Source organism: Eulemur rufifrons, chromosome 2 (assembly GCF_041146395.1).
Source record: "Eulemur rufifrons isolate Redbay chromosome 2, OSU_ERuf_1, whole genome shotgun sequence".
Classification (NCBI taxonomy): domain Eukaryota; kingdom Metazoa; phylum Chordata; class Mammalia; order Primates; family Lemuridae; genus Eulemur; species Eulemur rufifrons.
In genome coordinates, this window is record NC_090984.1 from 36,121,046 (window position 1) to 36,136,331 (window position 15,286).

At 46.0% G+C, this 15,286-nt stretch overlaps 1 protein-coding gene across 1 annotated transcript in view; it reads right to left on the minus strand.

Annotated features, from left to right (window-relative positions):
- LIPC (lipase C, hepatic type) overlaps nt 1-14,476 on the minus strand; it is a 134,594-nt gene extending 120,118 nt beyond the window's left edge. Inside the window, exon 1 of the mRNA XM_069483444.1 lies at nt 14,344-14,476. Coding sequence (XP_069339545.1) covers nt 14,344-14,428 — 85 coding nt within the window. The 5' untranslated portion in view covers nt 14,429-14,476. The remainder of the gene's footprint in view (nt 1-14,343) is intronic.
- Nucleotides 14,477-15,286: the final 810 nt, after the last annotated feature.

Below are 15,286 nucleotides of genomic sequence, written 5' to 3' on the forward strand. Positions count from 1 at the left end.
TTAGAAACCTTTTATAAGAGACAAAGGGACTTGAAGAGCTCTCAATCCTGAGTCCAGGTGGAGGGAGTGATTTATCCAAAGTCACATAGCCATTTGGTGACGTGGAGTTTGCTAATGTTGACAGCGTGACCCCATGTTAGGGACTTGCTTCAAAGGGCGTGAGCCTTGTCAGGAAAATATATTATGGGCACAGCCAGAAGACTCCGGGGAAGGCAGCCTTGGGCAGCCTCCTAGGTCCTGCTTCCCCTTTCTCCTGGTTACTGGGAGCCTCCTGCCTGCGGCCAGCCCCACCTTTCCCCAGGGCTGCCGTGTGGGAGGATGTGACTGAGCAGTGGGTCAAGCTCAGACGGGCCTTCGGACAACACAGACCTTGATTTAGACCTCGTTGCATCCTTGTTGCATCTTTTTGCTAGTCGGGACATGACAATGATGCTGCAACAGCCCTAATTTCTTCACATGCAAAATGAGAATAACAATATACGCTTTACAGATTATAGGTTGTTGTAAGAATTAAACCAATTTAAGCAAATGCTAGACACAGTAATAAGGCATACCCAGCTGGAGTTGCGTCAAGGGACTGTGTCTGATCCTTTGTATTTCTTCCCGTTTCCTTGTTCCTCGGTGCTAGAACACTGCCTTATGTCTAGCAGTAAGTGCTAATTGCTAATTCACTGGGTAAATGAGGAGCTATTTTGTGTCTTGCCTTTAGAACTTTGTTTCTCAAAGTGTAGTTTGGGGACCAGTGGCATTAGTGTCACCTGGACACATGTTAAAATGCAGGATCTTGGAGGCCATTCCCAATCTGCTGGGAAAAAACCACATTCACTCTGTGCAGCTCCGCAGCTGATTCACATGCACGTTGGGGTTAGAAGCTCTGCACTGGAAAGCACCATCTCGGCTGGGAGGAGCTTAAAGCTTCCATTAAGGCCGTGAGCATTGCAGTGAATTTATATGCACGAAAATAACGCAAACATGATACATATCCCCTCTTCCCACTCTCGCTGGTCTGGAAGTGGTTTCCGAGTTCCATGGAAACCCAGAGGACTTAGAATCCCTTCTGTGGGATTCACAGTGGGAACAGAGCCAACTCCTTGTGGACCCCGTGTGTGTTTTCCAGGGGAGACTGCGGTTTGGAGAGCATCTGACCCTGTCACTCGACAGCCCTAGCAAAGGTGTAGAGCACAGACTCTAACCAGGAGCCAGGTGACTTCAGAGTCCCCATATTCCTAGATGGAGAGATGGGGGAGCCCTGGGCTGGGTCTAGAGCCTTGTGCCTCTAGGATGTTTTCCATGTTCTCTATCAGGAATGTGGGATTTGCTAGATGAAATCACTTGCTTTTAAAAAGTGCGTGTTGCTTAGCCCTTTGATGAGGATTCAAACACTCAAAAGTCACCTGCCAAGTGCCTCATCCGTGCCAGGCCGGTACGGGTCATGGGGATAGGACTGTGACCAAGACTCTGCCCCTGAGGGGCTCATAGTCTAGTGGGAGAGAGGTGTGCCGGCAGATAACCAGGGGGGAAGGAGTCAAGTGCCACAGGAGACAGGTACACAGGGGCCCCGGGACAGTGGGCAGCACGGGTGACTATGGGTGTTGGCACCAAATGACCGAGACTCCCGCAGCCTCAGAGACATGGGGGAACCACCAGGGGCTCAACAAGCAGTGGCGACAGGAGGATCTCGACTGGGTCTCAGTCTGGAAACAACATAGACGAGATTCTTGGGACAGCCGGGGAAATTTGAGTAAGGACTGGATATTGGATGATATAAAATTATTTTTAATTTTCTTAGGTGTGGCAATGGTCCTGGGGCTACGTAGGAGAAAGTCCTTATTGAGAGATGAATGCTGGAGTATTTATGTTTAGAGCAGAAGTGTCACGATGTCCACAACTTTCACAGGAGATACATAGGAGCGTGTGTCACTCTCCCAGTCCCCCTCCTCTCTGGTGGTTCTACAAGACCCACACCCAGGTAAATATGCACTTGTAAGGAGAGAGATACATGTAAACACCTGTTGAATCTATCTGGAGGAAATACGGAGATTCATTGTGTCATCCTTTAAACTTCTTTCTACATTTGAACACTTTGTAATAAAAAGTAGGGGAAAGCATTGGGAATAGTACAGGAATCGAGTATTTCAGGACTACTTACTAAGTAGATGCTTACGAATGCTTGTTTTATGACCATCAATGACTGATTGCAAAGTGCTTCCATTTACATGATCTCATATCATCCCCAGAACAGCCCGGTGGGGTCTCTAGTAATCATCTCATTACTAATGACTGACTGAGGTCTGGAGACCTTGAGTGATCTGCCCAAGGCCATCTGCTGGTGAGTGACGTAGTTGGGACTCACGCCCAGGTCTTCAGACTCCACACCCAATTTTCTTTTTTCCCCAGCGTCTCTCTCGACAGCCCATGGTTTATTTCCGATGGGCTGAGAGCCCCTGCCCGTGCTAGGAGCCCACGGCCCAGGAGTCTGTCTCCCCAGTCCCTGCTCTGTCCTTGGGCACAGGCTGTCATCCCACCCTTCCTTCTGGGTCTGGCGGGGGGAGGGGGGGTCAAGGGAGGGAGACAGGCACACCTTGAGAAGGTGGCAGCTGGCCTTGGCCCTTTCTCCTTGGCCGAGGCCTGGCTGAAGTCAGCCTGTGTGCAGAGAACACCTCTCAAAGCCGAGGGAGCAGGTTTGGGGCCCACGCTGAGCACGGCCATGCAGAGATGATCTTTCCTTAGGGCGCCTGCCAGAGGGGGAGTTTTATCACTTACTCCCACATGAGCCAGATAAACGGCTCCTTCTGGGTCTCCTGCCAGTTGGTGCTCGTGCTGCCAGAAAATCTTAACCACTCTGTTGAAAGGGGCAGGTGCCCCTCCCCCGTCCTCTGTCCCCCGTCCTCCCTCCCCCACCCTCTTCCCCTCCCCATTGCTCTCTGCCAGCTGGCCTGGTGGGGACCTACCGCTCACTTTCCAATCTCATGTGTATATTTAAGCATCTTTTCAAACTCTGAAGACCCCCGGGGAGTTGCTGAAGCTCAACTAGAACAAAGATAGGTTTGCAATGTCCACCGTATCCCCAGTGCCGGGCCCAGGACCCAAGTCAGAGCAGGGCCTTGAAAAGCATTTGCTGGGTGTTACAGGCTGAACCGTGTTCCCCTCAAATTCACGTATGGAAGTTCCAACCCTCAGGACCCCAGAATGTGACTGTTTTTGGAGACAGGGTCTTTAAAGAGGTGGTTCAGGTTAAATGCAGTCACTGGGATGGGCCCTAATCCAATATGACCAGTGTCCTCATAAGAAGAGATGATTAGGACCCGGACACACACACAGAGGGAGGAGCGTGTGAAGACGAAGAGAAGGCAGCCATCCAAAAGCCAAGGACAGAGGCTGCAGAAGAAACTAATCCTGCTGGCACCTTGATCTCAGATTCCTAGCTTCCAGACTGTGAGAAAATAAATTTCTGTTGTTTAAACCACCCTGCCTGAGGTCCTTTGTCACAGCAGCCCTGGCAGCTGATGCAGTGAGCGAATGCTGACCGAACACGTTGGAGTCCCAGCACGAGGCCTGGCGCAGAGCTGCTGTGTGGCTCATAAATCGACACAGAGACATCGTCCTCTGAGTGTGGATTTCCCTACGTACACTGGTCACCTGGTTACCTCCCAGGTGTGAGTGGATGGGCTGGTCCCCACCTTCCCATCGTGAGCCCCTCCTTGCAGTTCTTCCTGCTTTGATACCACCCTTCCTGAACATTTATCTCAGGAAGGGGAACCCCTCTGTGGGGCATGAAGGTGGTGGCCAGGGCATGAACAGTAGCACCACGGAATGATTCTAAGACTTGTGTCACAGGCGGGAAGGAGATTTCTTAGATATTGTCCTGATGCTACCAAGACTCAGAAAAGCTGTGGAGGGCACAGCTTGGTTTATAAAAACAACCTTAAACCTAGAGGATTCTTGAGTGAAGAGAAAAGCTTTAGCCCTTTTGAAACATCCTTGGGTACCTTAAAATTGGCCCAGAATTTTCAGTCTTGACATCATAGGGCCGCTCCTTTCTTTGGGCTGCCTGGGTTTGTGCTCACATCTGTGTTTCTGAGCTTGACTTTGGGTAACCAGGGGCTGTGAAGGAGGCTGAGATGTGCGGAGACCAGGACTTTTTCCGGGGGTGGCTTTCCTTTTGGGCCACTGAGGCTGCTCCCGCCTGTCACTTATAGTTGTATAAAGTGAGAATAAGCTTCTAGTTAGAAGTGGCCAGGTTCAGAGAGGCTCTGAATATGTTCCCAGCTCCCTTGGCATTGCCACCCAAAAGGGATATCTCTGAAGGCTACAGTACCCATGTGGGCTCTGAGGGATGTGCCCCATCACTAGGAATATGCATCAGTGAGAATCACAGAGACCTTGAGGGGTTTCTCCTATCTCTTTGCCCTTCAGGCACGTCCACATTTAAGCTGACCAGAGAGGATATTTCTATGACTTGCTAGAGACGTCTAAGGCAAGTTACTTTATCACTCTGAGCCACAGTTTTGCCAACTGTAAAATGGGGATAGTAATACCTATCTCACAGGATGGTTGCATGGATTAAGTGAAATAAATAGGCAAAGCACTTGGCATATTTGATAACCATAATCTACAAAGAATTCAAGCAAATCATCAAGAAAAAACAACCCCATTAAAAAGTGGGCAAAAGACATGAACAGAAACTTTTCGAGAGAAGATAGACTAATGGCCAAAAAACATGAAAAAATGCTCAATGTCTCTAATCATCAGGGCAATGCAAATTAAAACAACAATGAGATATCACCTAACTCCAGTGAGAATGGCTTTTATCAAAAAATCCCAAAACAACAAATGCTGGCGTGGATGAAGAGAGGTAGGAACACTTATACACTGTTGGTGGGATGGCAAACTAGTACAACCTTTATGGAAATAGCATGGAGATACCTCAAAGAACTAAAAGTAAAACTACCATTTGATCCAGCAATCCCATTACTGAGCATCTACCCAAAAGAACAAAAGACCTTCTATAAAAAAGACATCTGCACTCGAATGTTCATAGCAGTGCAATTCACAATTGCAAAGATGTGGAAACAACCCAAGTGCCCGTCAATACATGAGTGGATTAATAAAATGTGGTATATGTATACCATAGAGTTCTACTCAGCCATAAAAAAAAAAAAATGGTGAACTAATATCTCTTGTATTAATCTGGATGGAACTGGAGACCATTATTCTAAGTGAAGTGTCACAAGAACGGAAAAACAAATACCACATGTACTCACCATTAAATTGGAACTAATCGAACAACACTTAAGTGCACATATGGAAATAACACTCATCAGAAGTCAAGTAGGTGGGAGGGGGGAGGAGGGGAGGAGTAAATTCACACATAATGGGTACAATGCACACTATCTGGGTGATGGGCACACTTACAACTTGGCTCAAACTATACAAAAGCAATTTATGTAACCAAAACATTTATACCCCTGTAATATTCTGAAATAAGATAGAAATAGTCGCTGTTATTCCGTACGTCTTTGTTCTACTTAATTAAAGCAATGTAAGAGTTTCCTTCCAAAAAGCATCAAATATATATTTTCATTGTCAGTACTTGATCCAAAACTGATGTATATATATCTGGCTCTATATAAAACAATACTGGGAAAGAAGTGGTATAATGATCATTTATTGCTTGGGGTTGTTATCTGGGAAGCTTCAAATCACTCAAGGCAATTCAGTTAACTAGGGTTCAGTTAGAGTACAAGGTCTCATGTTTAAAATGGATAGAACTTTGCGACCATATTTCTCTTTCCTGATAGCATTTATTTTTTTTTTCTCTTTTTTTTTTTTTTTTTGAGACAAGAGTCTCACTCTGTTGCCCAGGCTAGAGTGAGTGCCGTGGCATCAGCCTAGCTCACAGCAACCTCAAACTCCTGGGCTCAAGCGATCCTACTGCCTCAGCCTCCCGAGTAGCTGGGACTACAGGCATGCGCCACCATGCCCGGCTAATTTTTTCTATATATATATTTAGCTGTCTATATAATTTCTTTCTATTTTTAGTAGAGGTGGGGTCTCGCTCTTGCTCAGGCTGGTCTCGAACTCCTGAGCTCAAACGATCCACCCACCTCGGCCTCCCAGAGTGCTAGGATTACAGGCATGAGCCACCGCGCCCGGCCCCTGATAGCATTTAAATAGCTGATACCAGGGAAGTTAACCATGGTAGGTCTCCTGGCACTGTGATGACCATACACATTAGCCCTGTTGATACCCAGAGTGTCAGTGTGGAAGGAACCCCGCCTATTACTCATGAGAGATGAGAGACCCACTAGGTAAACGTTGTCACCCAGGGCTGTGCAGCTAGTGCACAGGTATTAAGAGACCTCAAAGACATCGCCCAAGCTCCTTTGTGTGAGAGAACATGAAAACACAACACAACAACAAAAAACCAGCCCTGCTTGCAGCCAGACCATGATGTCCCCAACTGAACATACGCAGTGCCCACAGAATATAAACATGTGCACCACGGGCCCTCCACATTTGTGTTTGCAACAAAGCAGAGACGAGGCCACTCTAAAACCAAAAAACATGACTAAACGTTTCCCTCTTCTGACTAACTGTAGTGACTCGTGCTCCTGTATCGATGCCAGTTCAGCCCTGCTTTCATCTGCCCATTAGCTAGATCATTGTTCGTTAAATGAAGTAATAATTAGTTAACAATAATTAATTATTAAATTATTACGAAATCCAATCATTAAATTGCCTTCCCTTTTGATGGAATCCAATCCAGAATTCCCCCTGCTTTCCAACCCTTCCTCGGACTCACCCAGCACAAGCCCAGGTCTTCTAGAAACCCATCTCAACCCCTCTTACTTGGGTACCCCAGGGTTTCCCTTGAGTTGCACCCTTGCTGAAGTAAACCAAGTAAAGCTAACTTGCATTTGATGTCAGATGTTTTTCTTTTATTGGTAAATTTTACATTCGTAAAATGGGAATAATACCTGCCCAGTATTCTTCACCAGGTCATTGTGAGAATCAAGTGATATAACACAGGTGGGAATGAATTTTCAGAGTTGACATTGCTACAGGTCTAGAAGCTAGCATGATATAGAATTTCCAAATGGTTCTATTTTCAGACTTAGAATAAGGTGTTCTTTATTTTCTATACCAGTTAGGTTTGTGTAAAGAATAAGGCGTTTTTAAGATGGACAATTCCTATCAAGCTTCTATGATGTGTTGCTGCTTCAGTTTCTTGGTGTGAATCCCTCCTATGATTTGGTATTAAGTACAGCAATTGACATGAGAAACTTCAGAGAAACTTGCCTGAGCTCATGCCTGTCTGAGAGGGAGAGCTGAGTGTTTCTGGGTACAGGGCCAGTGACTGCGGAGCTCCACCCCTGCCTTTCCACATTGCTCTCCAGCAGGGAGTGCCTGGGGTTTTCGCCAGGCTGAGAGATAAGGCATCTACCCAGCCCGCATCCCCACCCTCTTTGCAAATACCAACTTCAACTGTGGCAGGTACTGTCTCTAGGGGGAGGGCCAAACTCCTGAGGCTGGCCCTTGAGGCCCTCACGTCTGGCTACTTCTTTCCATGTGTCCTACTCTGGGCAGTATCAAAGTGTCATGGATTCTCAATTTCTCTAGCCTTTTTCAAGGCTCCAAGTCAAGACTGGTTCATGCTTTTTCTCCTGCTTGCAGCATCCTCCTATCTCTTTTCAAGATAAAGGCTTCTCAGCTAACCATCCCTGCCTCAGGGCTCTGGTAATGTTTTGTACACAGTGTTATTTACACACATATCACATTGTGTTGGAATTATGCCTCTTTTCCAATCTCTAATCCCCTACACACACACACACACACACACACACACACACAGAGCAGAGGGCTGGAGACGCTGTCAGGTGGGAAGCTCCTTGGTGAATGGAAGGGTGCTTTTTCATTTTCGTACCCTCAGGGATATATTTTCATACTGATCAGGGGGCCTGGTACACACCAAGTAGTTAATAAATGCTGTCATTTGCTGCTGTTGATCTTGTTATGTTTCACTATAAAGCAATATGTTTTTTTCACCACTTTGGTTTCTCTTGGGACAAAGAAGCTGGAACATGTGTCACTGGAAACTTTTTTGCAGTCATAGAAAGGCCACTCCTAGTCAACTGAGAACCCACAGGCTCTGCCCAGCATTGGTCATGCCCGGCTCATGGGAAAAGAATTTTCTTGATCATATTTTCAGGCCTGGCAAGGAGTGGCTCGATGTGGATGGTTAATTAATTATTGCAATGATTATTTTTCTACCAATTACAAGTAAGGCTTAGCTTGGGAATTTTTCTTCATTTCAAGAACTGCTTTTTTTTTTTTTTTTGGCATGCCAATATTTTATTTTGGAGGAATACATTTTCATGACTATCTTGGGTTTTTTTTTTTAATATTATTGGGGTTGTAGCTACTGGGAGAGAGGTCAATATTCAGAAGCAATAGATGTTGCAATATGTTCAAGTCTTGGTTCTTCCATTAATTATTTTGTTTTTCTAGTGGTTCTCTGGGGTCCCAGAGCAGCAGCATCACTTGGGAACTGGTTAGAAATGCAAATTTCGAGGTTCACGCCAGGCCCACTGGATCAGAAACCCTGTAAGCAGGGCCCAGAAATCTCATTTCAACAAGCCCTTTAGGTGATGCACAGAACCACTAAAGTCCCAGAACCACTGATCTAGTCCAACTCCCTCATTTTATCATTTTGCCTCAAATTTATTTTTTAATTATTCAAATCACTGATGTAAATATACCCCATACATACTTTAACATTACATAAAGTTTGGAAGAGACAAAAATTTAGATATAAGCTCAACTAAAGTATAAATATTTCTGTACATTTTCTTCCAGTATTTAAATAAAAACACACCTATTTTCAGACAGTTGCAATCACAGGACACACACAATTAGGTATACCGCTTTTTTCTCACTTAATGTCAGAATATAAATATTATTCAGTGTCACCACCTGTATATTTTCATAAGAGCTATTTTTGAGGGCTGGGAATGTGAACTTGTACATATGGAGGTAAAAATGCTGTCGAAGCACAAGACCCCATGCGTGCGACCCTCTTCACTTTTCCCCATGCCCCCCACGACCCCCAAGCACCCAGCCAAGCCCTACCGGGGAATAATCGAAACTATGAGTGTTTCTGGAAATAGAGTCATAAACAGAGAGGACAGGGAGGTTAGCCAAAGGCCCTGAGTTTTCCAGAGTCATCCAGAAACGACTCTCCCAAGCTTGAAACCCTCTCCTGGAACCCCGAAGCAGCTGAGATGTCACTGCGCTACCTTGTGGCCACGTCTAGGAATCGCACCCTCCCCGGAGAAGCCCCGCTGGCGCCCCCATCCTCAGGTGCCTGCCCGGAGCTGGTCCCCCGCCCCAAGCTGGGTGTCTGGGTCCCAGTCGCCCCCCCCCAACCGCGGCTCCAGGGTCCCTGCAGGATGGCGAGGCTCCGCCCCTCGCTCTGAGTCTCACAGTGGGGCTGCCGTCCAACCTGGCTGGCAGGGGGCTGGAGCTGGCCAGCCCTTTTCCACGGTGGGCTGGACCCCAGTTCCGGGCCGGGAGGGCCCCACTACAAGATGGGCATCCTCCTTGGGCCCAGCGCGCAGCCACCTTCCTGGCCGTGAGTGTCACGCTATGCCCTCTGCTCTGCCTGGACCCCATGGCTGTCGGGGACACCCAGGCTGAGGTTAGGCGGTCATGTCCCCTTGGATGATGTCATTGGGACTTCTCAATCCTGTCTTGTGGACGAGCCACTCTCTCTTGCTCTCTCCCTGCTGTGTGCCCTCCCAGCGCTGTGGCAGCTGGTGTGAAAGTAGGGCAGGGAGAAGGCACAGTGGGAATCCTGGGTGGCTTTTGGCTGGGCACTCACTGGGTGATCCATGATTTCAGGTCAGCCTACAGGCCTTATGCCTTCCACGGTCAGCCCTGCAGTTTCTGTAAAATGGACTATTTACCATACTGAGAATGGAAGAACGTGGGTTCAGGGCCGGGGGTCCTTGTGAAAGGTGAGCAGGGTGGGGGTGGAGCACCTTAGGGGGGACCTCTCCTCTCCAAGGGTGAGCCCCACCCCCCACCGCGGGACGGGAGGGGCTCTTGCAGAGGGAAGGGAGGATTTCCCTAACCTGCTGGGGGCTGGCCCTCTGCTGATTCCAGGTCTGTGTACACTCTCCGGTGATGAGTGTCGTCTCTGGATGCCACCTCAAACGTTAGTCACCAGTGAGATTCCCTGCAATTTCGGAGGCCTGTCGGCGTCTGCAGGCCGTGCTGAGGCAGTCATTCGGAGCCTGTGAGGGTGGGCGGAGGTGGCAGGTCGGAAGGGACGGTGGAAGACCTCTTTCCCAGGGGCCCTCTAGGAATGACAAATCCAGGACTGATCTAATGCAGCCGAGCTGGGCATTTGATTTTATTTTTCTTACACATTTAACTACTTTTCAAAAGTAGGTGATTTAGTCCTGTTTTCCCCCCCCTACCTTATTGCATATAAAGTCTCCTTATTCTTATTTTTAAAAGCTCCAAGACCAGTTGTTATTGAACTTTTTCGGGGGTCACAGATCCCTTTGGTAATTTCCGGAAAGTTATGACCTCTGTCCCCTGCTCAAAATGCACATACACATGGCCTTGGGCACCATCTCAGGAGGCTTAGAGACTCTCTGAAACCCACCTCAGAGCTAGGTTAAGGTCCCTGGTGCTAAACTATGTTTGCCTAAGGGACAGCAAAAAGCCTTTTATTTCTGAACCTCATCATTATCACCCTCAAAAGTTTCTGGAGCTTTTAATAGTAGGTGTTCAAAATAATGCTTGTTTAATGAGGGACTTAGCAATAGCTGGACTGCACATCTCTGACAGTTTATTGTTGAGCACTGGAGTTCTTTCCAGTTTGTTGGAGTTTTCAACTTTAAGATACCGAAATGGAATAAAAATATTTTCTGTATGAACCCAAATTTTTATTTACCAAACAAAATGTTACACCTCACAGTTGAAAATCTGTTATTATTACTTTAAATTTAAATTATTATTACTTTAAATTTTAAACAGAAATAACAACTCTATGGGAGTCATACGAGATGACAGAATTGAAGTAATTCAAGTTCTGTTTTTTTTTTTGTCTACAATGACTACATTATCACTTTTTAAAATTTATTTATTTTTATTTCTTATTTTTTCCTTGCCCCACTTCACGATTATCACTTTTTGCTTGGAATCTATTGTCTAAACGCAGGAACAAGCAGCAGGGACCGTGGGCTTTGGGGACGTGAGATGTGGGAGGATTCTGAACCACTGACACTGACTTTTGCAACGAGCACACGTCACTGAGCCTGTGAATGTCAGGGCCAAGTGCATAACTGGGAGTTCTCAAAATTAACATCAATGTAGAACATAATGAACATAATATTTATCAAAGCGTAAGTAACAAAACTATGACAATTTGACGTTCACATATATATTACATGAAACTCAACAGTAACCAAAGATGGTGTTTAGAACTTACACCAAAAGACCATTTTTTTTTTTTTTCTGGGGGAACTTTGTTTTTATCACTGACAGAATTGTGATAATGAAAGGCAGACCAGCTTTTGGTTCTATTATTGTATTTAAATTACCTACTGACAATGGTTCTCTTACTGCTGGCTTCCAGTGCAGCCAGGTGTCACCTCCCTACCCCTGGTCCATCCCTGATGTGACAGTAAGTTCCTGCAGGGCAGGGACAGGTCGTGCAGCCCACTGTTGTGCAGTGCCTGTCACACACACGCAGTGGTTCTCAGCGTGGAGCTGGGGGCTCCAAGGGAATTGCCAGGGATGTCCTGCCTTTTCTTATACGGGAGACCAGATTTTCTTCATGTGATTCAAACAAAGCAACGTATCACAACAGATTAAACACAGAAACAGATAAGAGAATCCAGCTGTCTTCTGCTAAGCCAGACATTAAAGAGATTTGCAAAATTTCTTTGTAAACCAATGTCACTCTTCTGCCTCACTTTAAAATTATTATTTGGAAAATATAAGCTTTTTTCCATAAAATTATGTTACATTTGTTAACATGCAATGGGTTTATTATTATTATTTTTAAAAGCACTAACAAATATTCTTAAGATTTCTCAGTTTTGATTTCAAATATGGTAAATATTGACAGCTGTATCTTGCACACAAAAAAGCTCTTTGGAGTCCTCAATAATTTTTAAGAGAGGAGAGGTGTCTGGAGACCAGACTGTTTGAGTCACATTGCCTTGTACGTGCCAGATGCCCTTGTACACTTATTGCATTGATGAGGGACCGAATGGATGGGATTCAGTTGCTCCTGGGAGTTGGCAGCTGTGGCTGGGATGGAAGGGAGCAGAGGGCACAGTAGGCAGTGGGGCCCATACCTGACAGGTGGGGCCTGCCAGGGTCTAGGAGCAGCAGCCACCGTTAGGAGTGGAGCTGGCTCTGATGGCAACACCCTTTGGGGGACCTGGGCCTCAGGCAGTGCAGGCTGGGAATAAGGGTGACGGTAGCTCTGTTTCATGGGGGCTTCAAGAGGCTCACTGTATCCTGTCCCCCTTAGTGCTGAAGGTCAGGAACAACTGTCTGAGTCTGCCTGCCTGTGATAGGAACTGAGCAAAATGATTTTCCATGGACCTCGGGTTGTCACATCACTGGGCGTGGGCACAGTAGAGAGGGCTGTGGCCTCAGTGGACAGATTGCGGCTCCAGGTACCTCTCCCTGCTCTGCCCTGACCGGCCATGAGACCTCCAGCAAGTCACTTAACTGCTGGCTTACTCGACCATATGGCGAGGAGGAGATCAAATGTTCACGGAGTGCCTGGCACATCCTGGGTGCAGAATGCATTAGTGACTCCATTAGTAGAATGTCATTAATAATAAATACTCAAAAGATGTAGGCTGGGAGGAGTGAGGTTAAGGAGGAAGGGTCCTTTAGGGAGTTCTTCCTAGTCCTTGACTAGTGACGGTTGAAGGTTGGCGTCCACCATGGTTTCTCAGCCTCTGTACTATTGACATTTGGGGCCAGATAATTCACTGGTGTGGGCGCTGTCCTGTGCATTCTAGGATGCTTAGCAGCATCCCTGGTCTCTAACCACCAGATGCCAGAAGGGAAGCACTTTCTCCCTGGCTGTGACGACCAAAAATGTCTCCAGAATACATTGCCAAAAGTCCTCCCAAAGACAAAATAATATATTCTAGGCCAAAGGGCAGCAGAGGCCCTTTAGCAAAAATCACCGTGAATCCAGGGAATAAAGATCTTCAGCAATTTTGCCTACATGGCTCTAAATTATTATATAAGGGCCCTTATTGGACATGGCTTTATAAATGAGATGATGTATGAAAAATAATTAGTATGGTGCTTGGCACATAAAATGCTCAGTGGATAGTAATAATTAATATTACTAATAAGTTATTAACTGACCTAGGATATAAAATAATAATCAAATATAAAGGAATAGCCTTTTTTCTTAAGGAGGGAAAAATGTTTCTGGAATTTTTAGGTACATTCCTGTTAGTAAATTCCTGATTCTCAAAGTTTTGGCCATCTCTCCAAGAATTGACTTTGATGAAAGAAAAGTTTAAGTCTCTACTTTAGCGTTACTAGCTGCTGACCAGTAACCAGCACAAAAGCAAAGTCCCAAACGCTGGTCTAGCTTGGCCAAATTGTTTGGTTAACTTCATATCCGTTATTCATTGGTCGAAGGCACTGTTTAGCCAGGAACCTGGACACCACCTACCTGACCCAGCATTTGGATCTGCCGTTGGCCATCAATCTAGTCTGCAAATTTACAAACAAAACAGGCAGATTGCTGTGGGGTTCTTCAGTCTCAAACTAAAACTTTGGCAGGAAAATAACGTTCAGAAAACGTGCAATGATGTTTCTACTTTAGACCTGACTGATCATAGAACTCTCATAAATTTCTCTCTCCTCCGAGAGAGCCAGGCAATTAGACAACCCCAACAAGACAGAGCATTTCAGTGTAAGCCGCGCTCCCCAACTGCAAATGAGATGCCAAACCAACTGTCAGGAAGATCTGAAACTCTTTCAGACCATTCTCCATTGAAGAAGTCTTAGTATGACTGTTTCCGTATCAGATATACGAAAGACTTCGCTGCTAGCTGCAGGCGCTCTTAGGAGACTTCTACTCCCAGGGTGAGTTTCTAAAATTTCAGTCCTGTTTACAAACTGCTGTGTGTTCCTGTGAACCTATGATGCCACTAATAGAACCACCTGGTATGCTCTGAAGCACGCTCTGTCCCACACAGTCAGAAACCCTTGGATTCTTTGTGACACACATTTTAAAAAGAAAAATCCATGCCTGTCTCTGGAGAAAAGACAGGCTCTTACCTGGTCCCAGGCTTTGTCCACGGGCACTTGATTGGATAAAGATGCATAAAACCCAGAAAATGGGGACGCACAGGGCACTGTCCATTTCTCCTGTCTCCCCTGGGGTCCGAGGTCTTCTTGCTAATTTCTGAAGCTAAAGAGACCAGAATGCCTATTGATACTTTGTTAGGGAAGGCTGCCCATTAATAATTAACCTTTCAACATGTTATCTAAGGTTCAGACACTTTCCTTGCTGCCCCCAACCCCAAATCTAATTAACAACATCAAAAAAAGATTGATTTACAAAAGTACATTTTGTAAAAGTAAATGTTGATTTACAAAAGTACATTCTGAAAGCGAAATACCTTGTCATATATTTATAGCTTCTGGGGCTAATGTCATAGCTCCAGATTAAACAATTCAAAGTTAATGTGTTGTGTTTGGAAATTCTGTCAAAGGTCAGGGGTAGCAGCCTCCACGTGGTTGCCTAGGTGTCCCTGTGGCAGCGCACAGAGGGGATGCAGGCGCTCGGAAGTGAGATTTCAAATTCCAGGCTAAGCCCCTAGAAAAAGAAAAGGGCCCTGCCATGCTGAAAGCCCCCGACGGTCCATTTTCTGTTGAGTTCAGCGAAACTGCTGATGCCTGTGGTCAACGTATGGTGGGGCAACGTTTCTACAGCTGAACTGGGCAGAAGACCCTTAACCTCAGTGTCAAAATCAGCCCACAGAGAAGCAAAGATGTCCTTGCTGAAGGCCCCACCGGGAGATGATCCTGGAACACACTCATTCTTCCTCCGTGTTAATTAACCCTCCGACTGAGGAGAGGACTGAGACCACGCAGTTGAACCAGGTGGGGGAAACACTACCATATATGACTCTTGTAATAGTGACTGGGTCTCTAGTTTTATTTAAACTTTATTCATTTGCTCATATATATATATATTTTTTATGCCTACGTGCTATGC